This window comes from Gadus chalcogrammus, chromosome 15, assembly GCF_026213295.1.
Source record: "Gadus chalcogrammus isolate NIFS_2021 chromosome 15, NIFS_Gcha_1.0, whole genome shotgun sequence".
Classification (NCBI taxonomy): domain Eukaryota; kingdom Metazoa; phylum Chordata; class Actinopteri; order Gadiformes; family Gadidae; genus Gadus; species Gadus chalcogrammus.
The window spans coordinates 21230735-21239122 of record NC_079426.1 but is presented as its reverse complement, the minus strand read 5'-3'; the positions used below and the strand labels follow the sequence as shown (position 1 = coordinate 21239122).

The following is an 8388-nucleotide window of genomic DNA, read 5'->3' as shown; positions in this document are numbered from 1 at the left end:
AGTGATATCAACCATAAACTAGCCAAAATCATATTGGAAAACCCCAAAATCTCAGATTATTGTGCATGCAGGATTTAATGATATTCAAAGAGAACAGTCAGAACTTCTGAAGAGGGATTATACTGATCTATTGGATACACTGGACAAAATACACATCAAGTCTTCCATCAGTGGACCCATACCAACAGTTGACAGGGGAATAAACAGATTCAGTCGTCTACTTGCACTGAATACATGGCTTTCCAGAGTCTGCAATGAAAGAGGAAGGGACTTTATTGACAATTTCAACTTATTCTGGGGGCGCAAATATCTTTTCAGAGCAGATGGCCTACACCCAAACAGGTTAGGCTCAAAACTGTTGAGGGACAATCTTCTCTTCTCGCTTTACGCACAGGCCACAATCTTGCCATGGTCTGACGCACAGGCCACAATCAGAGCACAGGTTGAGAAGAAGCGAGACTACAGCCTCCCCCACACAACTACTCTGCCACTATCTGACACACAGATAGCAGACAGCCCACAGACCTTGAAGAGAGACAACAGCCCGCCCGACGCCATCAACACTGTGCCCTCCCCCATCGCTGATGCTGGCTTGGCGAGGAACGGCCACCCCCCTCCTCTGCATTCCCCCATCGATGATGACCTCCAGCCTCATCTCTCCCATAGCCACAACAACAACTCCAGCTCCGATGTCTCCCTTTGCGATTTTCCAGCCGAATTTAAGAAACTGGAACATGCTGGCATCAAACTTGCATCTGTGTCAATGATAGCATCGCCACGTCATGGCCGCAGGCTGCTAACACTGCTAACACCCAGGAGGATGGCGCCCCACCCCCGCCCCCGTACTGATAGTAGTCCTGAGTATTACTGAGACAAAAAAGGGTTCAGCCGTAGACACAGTATAAAGGAAGTTTCTCATAATCTGCTGAACCCAAGGTTGCTTACGTCAAAGCAGGGCAACTTTCGCATTCATGCTGTAACCACTAAGAGAGTAAACAAAGGGAAACTTAGACACACTGCTAACCTCACAAATCTCATATCTATTGCCTCCAAACCAAAAACAACCTTAAAGCCTATCAACAGCACCATCAGGATGGCTCTACTTAATGTGAGGTCTCTTAATAACAAATCATTTTTAGTTAATGATTTTATTAACACTTCCAAACTGGATTTTATGTTTTTAACTGAAACATGGCTGGAACAAAATAACAGTGCAACCGTTCTGATAGAGACAGCTCCACCCGACTATAACTTTTTTGATGCATGTAGATCTGGAAAAAGAGGTGGAGGGGTCGCTGCTATATTTAAAAATGTATTTCAGGGGAAACAGATGTTATTTGGTGATTTTCCATCGTTCGAATACCTTAGTGCTGTATTGAAATGCTCCCCCAGAGTTCTCCTATTAATTATTTACAGGCCACCCACATATTCTGCAAATTTTTTCGATGAATTCACAGAATTATTGTCTAGCATCTCCACAGAATTTGACTGTCTAGTTATAACTGGTGACTTCAATTTTCATACTGATGATTTGAATGACAAGTGTGCAAAAAAACTTTTTACCATTTTGGACACATTTGAACTGTCTCAACATGTGAAAGAGGCTACTCATTGTAAGGGGCACACTCTAGACCTGGTTATCACAAAGGGCCTCAATGTTTCTGATCTCTCTGTGACTGATCCTTCCTTGTCTGACCACTTTTGTGTTTTCTTTAACAGATCTTTTATTCCCGACATACAGACAAAATCAAACACTGTCAAAAAACGGTCTATCAATGAAGATTCTAATGTACTTTTTAAAAAGGCCATCTCCTTGCTACCACCTCTAACCCCATGTTCTGCTGATGATCTTGTAGAAAACTTTAATTTGAAAATTTTGAAAGTCATAGATGTCATTGCACCTTATAAGGTTAAAACGATTTCTGGAAAGCAAAAGGCACCCTGGAGAAAAGCTGCTTCTGTAACAGCACAGAAAAAGGAATGCAGGAAGGTTGAACGCATCTGGCGTAAAACAAAACTTCATATTCACCATGATATCTATAAAGAGAGCCTCCGTGCCTACAATTTAGACTTAAAAAATGCTAGAGAAACATTTTTCTCCAATATCATTAAAACCAACACTAATAATGCAAAAACCCTATTTGCAACTGTTGACAGACTGACCAACCCCCCAACAGAAATTCCACCTGATCTCCATTCCACGCAGAAATGCAATGAGTTTGCAGCTATTTATATTGATAAAATTGAAGGTATCAGACGCGCCATCAATATCTCCACGTCAAACAAAAATGTTGGACTACCACCCTGTTCAGGCAAAAATTACGTGGCAAGGATGGCATGCTTTAATGTTATAGACTCTCAAAATCTTGTGGAAACTGTGACACAACTAAAGCCATCCACCTGTTGCCTTGATACTATACCTACCAACCTCTTTAAGAATGTTTTCGACTGCCTAGCAGTAGACATATTGCAGATAGTTAACAACTCTCTCCAGTCAGGCAAGTTCCCAAAAGCTTTGAAAACTGCAGTTATTAAACCCCTTTTAAAAAAGCGGATCCTAGATGCCTCTATTATTAACAACTACAGACCAATATCAAATCTACCCTTCATAAGTAAAATCATTGAGAAAGTTGTCCTCCAGCAACTAAATCACTTCCTGGCATCAACTGGTTGCTATGACACCTTCCAATCAGGATTTCGACCCCTGCACAGCACTGAGACCGCCCTTATTAAAGTTGTAAACGACATCCGTCTTAACACAGACTCTGGCAAAACCTCTATACTAATGCTACTTGACCTCAGTGCTGCATTCGACACTGTAGACCATACATTACTTCTGGAAAGGTTAGAAAACTGGGTGGGGCTTTCAGGCACTGTCTTAAATTGGTTCAGGTCCTACCTACAAAATAGGAACTACTTTGTTTCCATTGGCGACTTTGTATCAGAATCAACCAACGTGACATGTGGAGTCCCACAAGGTTCGATCTTAGGGCCCTCTTTATTCAACATCTACATGCTCCCACTAGGGCAAATCATGCAAAATAACAATATTGACCATCATTGTTATGCTGATGACACGCAAATCTATGTATCGCTATCACCAAATGACTATCGGCCCATAGATCTGCTGTGCCAGTGCATTGAGCAAGTGAAGGAATGGATGTGCCGAAATTTCCTTCAACTAAATGAGGACAAAACAGAGATAATTGTATTTGGTTCTAAAACGGAAAGGCTTAAAGTAACCCAACACCTTCACTCTCTGTCCCTGAAAACCTCAATCAAAGCCAGAAATCTAGGGGTTATCATGGATTCAGATTTACATTTTGACAGTCACATCAAATCAGTTACAAAATCGGCATATTATCACCTTAAAAATATAGCAAGACTTAGAGGGCTCATGTCCACCGAAGACTTACAAAAACTTGTACATGCCTTTATAATAAATAAATATAATATAATATATAATAAATAATTTCCCTCTGGGATTATTAAAGTATTTATCTATCTATCTATCACTAGTAAGCTTGATTACTGCAATGGTCTCCTCACAGGTCTCCCAAAACAAACTCTGAGGAAGCTTCAGCTTGTTCAGAATGCTGCTGCTAGAGTTCTAACAAAGACCAAAAAATTTGATCATATTACACCAATTCTGAAATCGTTACATTGGCTTCCTGTAGGTCAGAGAATTGATTTTAAAATCATGTTGCTAACCTATAAATCCCTACATGGTTTAGGCCCAAAATACTTAACTGATATGCTTCCACTACATCAGCCTTCTAGACCACTAAGATCCTCTGAGACCAATCTGTTAATTATCCCCAGAGTAAACACAAAACATGGGAAAGCAGGATTTAGTTACTATGCAACAAATAGCTGGAATAAACTCCCAGAGGATTTAAGACTTGCCCCAACTCTGAGCACCTTTAAAACAAGACTGAAGACTTTTATGTTTGCTATAGTTTTCTGCTAAAATCTTAAATACATTGCACTTTCTAAAAAGCTTTTTTAACTTTGCCTTTATTTTCTATTTTAATACTAAAATGCCTTTTTCTATTCTACCCATTTCTTTGCATATGTTTTTCTTTTACTTATCTATTATTTTATTTTATTGTATGACAATGTTTATATGTGAAGCACTTTGAGTCTGCCTTGTGTATGAAAAGTGCTATATAAATAAAGTTGCCTTGCCTTGCCTTTCTGAAGCCTCTCTCTCTCTCTCTCGTACCGTTTTGTGGAGCACGTTAATTGTCTGAGAACACTCCCATTCAGAATGCATTGGTATACATGTGTAGCACGAGAAAAGTCGGACTATCGTGCTCTGGAACATGCTTCAATAGATTAACGTTTGTGCGCATGAGCACGCAATCGCGTGATACCGGGTTGTAGTATAGACGGGTTTCTGTGCAACGTCATCGCAGATGTGCGCGCGCAGCCAGGGGGCAGAAAGCGGGACATTTGTCATTTGTTTACCAGCGGAGTCAGCGGAGAACGAAAATGACAAGGAGCTGTTGTGCTGTAAACTGCACGAATCGGCAAAAGGATGGATGGAAACTGTTTAATATCCCGAGAGGATCTCATCCTTTTGCCAAGAGAAGAAGAAGATTGTGGCTCCAGGCCATTAAAAGGGCGGATTGGGGTCCCGAAGGTCCTAAAGGCGGCGAGAGTCTGTGCAGTGCCCACTTCGTTTCTGGTATGTTTGTCTTTTCCAACATACATGAGCTGGATAATGAGTAGGACTGCGTGTGATTTTACCATACTTAATGAGGATATATTAGTGTGATTTACTGACTAACTGGCCAACAAATTTGTCCGTCTTCTACTGAGTTTGTAAAGTTTAACGTTGGCTCGCGGTCGTAACCTAAGTTTAGCTTTTGTTGTTACTGTAAGTACCAACATTAGCTGCATGGCTGGTGTAGGTTTCTTGGTTCAGGCTGAAAGTCATACAAGAAAGTGTCTTCACAGTTCACACAGCTAATGTTACAGTGTACGATTTTCTTTAACTCTGAACCCGTAACTTAAATGCTTGTGCTATTGGTGCTCATTATGACTGAGCTCGTAAATTAGCAAATAGGTTAAAAAAGGTGAAAATAAACAATAAGCATAGCTAATCTCATTCTTTTTCTCAGGGTCACCGTCCATGGATTGTGATAGTCCAGATTTTGTTCCATCCGTTTTTACACACAGCAGCAACAGAGACATCTCGGGAAAGGTGGCAAGGTCAGTGTCATGTCATGTATTTGACATTTTCTAATTTCTTGGTAGCTTGTTAATTATCTGAGCAAATAAGATATTCTTGTGTGTCTTTCTTTATTATGTTATTGTATTATCTCTTAATGTGTTGATTATTTTGGGTTTTTAACTTAACTCTACTCTGTTTGTCCTAGATATGAAAGAAAGAGAATAAGAGATGAAGATAAGGCCCCTGCTACCTGCCCCACAAGCCAGCCTGAAGCAGATACTGTAGATTATTCTGAAGGTATGCACAAGTCATACTATTAAGTGTGTGTTTGTGTTGGTTGGTTGGTTGATTGGTTGGTTGGTGGTCAGGTGAGTAGAGTGACAGAGAACCAGACAGATAGTCTGTGTGTTGTGTGTGTGTGTGTGTGTGTGTGTGTGTGTGTGTGTGTGTGTGTGTGTGTGTGTGTGTGTGTGTGTGTGTGTGTGTGTGTGTGTGTGTGTGTGTGTGTGTGTGTGTGTGTGAAAGCTGATGTGTTGCACATGAGTTAATTTATCTCCTTTTTGTGTTGTAGATTAATGTAAGTTTGTGTCCAGAAAAGAGATGCACCAACTCAACCTGCAGTACAACCAGCTCCGTGATGATTATGAAGCTCTGAAAAGTGAACTGTATGCCACACAGGAAGAAACTAAACATCTGAAGGAGCAACTGAAGCAGTCCAAGTTTGGGTTTGATTCCATAAAAGACATAAAAGACGATATTGTAAAAAGAAGCACACTTGTGCTTAAGGGTGGGTTAAGTTGGGAGAACCACCTCCTTTTGGTTCTAATGAAAGTAAGACTTGGACTCACCAACAGAGACCTTGCCTACAGATTTGGGCTTCCATTCTCAACTGTATCAAAAATACTAAGAGACTGGATACCCATGTTGTCCTCAATAGTGAAACCTTTGATAATGTGGCATAGTAAGGATGCAGTGAGAGCAAACATGCCAAAGTGTTTTAAACCCAAATTTAGGAATTGTCGATGTATTATAGACTGTACTGAAATCTTTATAGAAAGAACACACAATCTTAAAGCAAGGGCTGAAACCTGGTCAAATTATAAGCACCAAAACACAATGAAATATCTAATAGGAATCACACCAGCAGGAGCTATATCTTTTTTGTCTAGTGGGTGGGGAGGTCGTGCCTCTGACAAGGTAATAACTTTAGATTCTGGCTTTTTGGGTAAACTTGAGCATGGTGACGAGATCCTTGCAGATAGAGGTTTCCTTGTTAGAGAGGATTTGGCCAGTGTAGGAGCAACATTAAGAATACCAAGTTTCACGATGGGGAAATCTCAGTTGCCAGGTTCTTGTGTTGACACTTCACGTCAGTTGTCAAGAGTCTGCATACATGTGGAACGAGTTATTGGTCAGCTTAAAACCTTTAAGATACTGAACACTGTCATACCCATTAGCCAAGTCGATATGCTAGATGACATTTTGACCATATGTGCTGGTCTTACGAACCTTAGGGGGGCGGTGGTGGCCCGGCGATAACTGTTCAGAGTCAAGGAGGTGTACATTATTTTCCATGATTGTGTCAGGCTTTTAAGGGCTAATGAGGGCAATGGTAGTCACTTTCTACTTGCTCTCACTGTCTCTCTCACGTACTCATCACTCTCTTTCTCTCTGACTATAAAATTAATAACAGTTATGAATAACTAAATTTGATCAGACAGGATCATTCAGAGTACAAAAAGGTTGAGAACCACGCACGCAGAACTATTTCATTTATTTATGATAATGGAGAAACTGCGTTTAAAGCTGACATGGCAAATATTGAACATGAACTGAATGTTGTAAATGCAATATATTGAAGGCAATGCAATTAAAATTAAATGTACATCTCAACAATGAATGAGTGTACATAATTAATACTATATTATGAACTCATTTAACATTTATACCTGGATTTCTTTTTTTTTTTCTAGCTTTCAACTAAGTTTTGAGTATTATCATTGTCTGCCGAACTCAAACTGCACTTCTTTCTGGCGATGAACAATATATATCAGTGCTGTTTGTGATTTTACGTAAATGTACATTCAGAAAAAAATAAATGAACACTTAAAGAGTCAGATGTGTTGTTTGTTTGTTGTTGTGTTGACAGTAATGAAGTCAGTTCGATTTTGTCAGGTGTACCTATCCATCTTTGCTCATTACATCAGTTTTTTCTTAAATGTTGTTGTCCAGCATGTTGTTGTACGGCTCATCTGCTCTCACTGTTAGACCCACTGCTTTTACATTAAAGTTCATGTGTATTTTCTTCATTTCTGTTTCATAATTTTTACGTGCTGTGTCCTCCATTTGCTTTCCCCACATGACAGCGGGTACAGTAAGATCTGTGGCATCATATTGCATGATCAGTTTCATTACACTGTCAGCTGAGCTGTCTTTGCATATAATAATTCTGTGAAAATTGCTGCCAGTTACGCGGCCCACTCTATGGAGTGCACAACAAAGGTTGTGCACTTTGCCTGCTCTTTCGTAACATCCTGTAGGTGCTCTAGTCTGTCAGTTGTGCATGGCCCTCTCATTTTTTCATAGATCTTTTTACACTTCTCAGCATTTAGCTATCTCAACGACCTTACCAAAGTTAGTATGATGGTTATTCTGATGGTAACCTCCCACAAAAGTATTCTATTCTATTTATTATGGGGCATATTACGTTTTCTCTTAATAAGGGATGAATGTTAGTCTAATGACACTGATTCTGCAGGGGCTACATTAGTAGAACGGAGGAAACATAAAGAGGGGGGAGCCCAACTTTCAATGGAATTACAAAGGATCTAGTCTCGCAAAGCCAGACCAAACTACAGCAAGTAGAGTCTTCTATCCTTGGGGAACCTGGGCGGGCCTGTTTTTATTTCTTTAAACCAATCACAATCGTCTAGGGCGGGGCTAAGCCCGGGAAGCAGCAGCGGTGTCCGATGCCGTGTTCCAATACCCGTACTATCCGTACTTACTAGCCAAATTTTGAGTACGTAGTACCTTCCAATTCAGATCCGGCGAAAAGAAGTATACTTCAAGGACCCGGATGTCGTACTCAAAACGGGCTAATCGTGAAGTGTGGATCGAAGGACACTTTCCGTACTCAACGGCAGCCATCTTAGCTACGTAGCGGAAGAGCCTGAGCCAGGCTGAGCCAAAGTCGGTGCATTTTCCCCATA

The 8388-nt window shown here is 40.5% G+C and overlaps 1 protein-coding gene across 2 annotated transcripts; it reads left to right on the top strand.

Annotated features, from left to right (window-relative positions):
* The first annotated feature begins 4246 nt into the window (after positions 1 to 4246).
* Positions 4247 to 7580, top strand: LOC130404589 (peroxynitrite isomerase THAP4-like). Of its 2 annotated transcripts, none has more exons than XM_056609406.1 (4): positions 4247 to 4690; positions 5127 to 5217; positions 5385 to 5476; positions 5751 to 7580. In XM_056609406.1, exon 4 carries the CDS (start codon positions 5780 to 5782, stop codon positions 6716 to 6718), a length of 939 nt encoding a protein of 312 aa, XP_056465381.1. In that variant the 5' UTR covers positions 4247 to 4690; positions 5127 to 5217; positions 5385 to 5476; positions 5751 to 5779; the 3' UTR covers positions 6719 to 7580. The 2 variants fall into 2 exon arrangements, with proteins under 2 accessions (XP_056465381.1, XP_056465382.1); XM_056609407.1 differs by having other exon boundaries at positions 4250 to 4690; positions 5751 to 7574.
* The last annotated feature ends 808 nt before the right edge of the window (positions 7581 to 8388 follow it).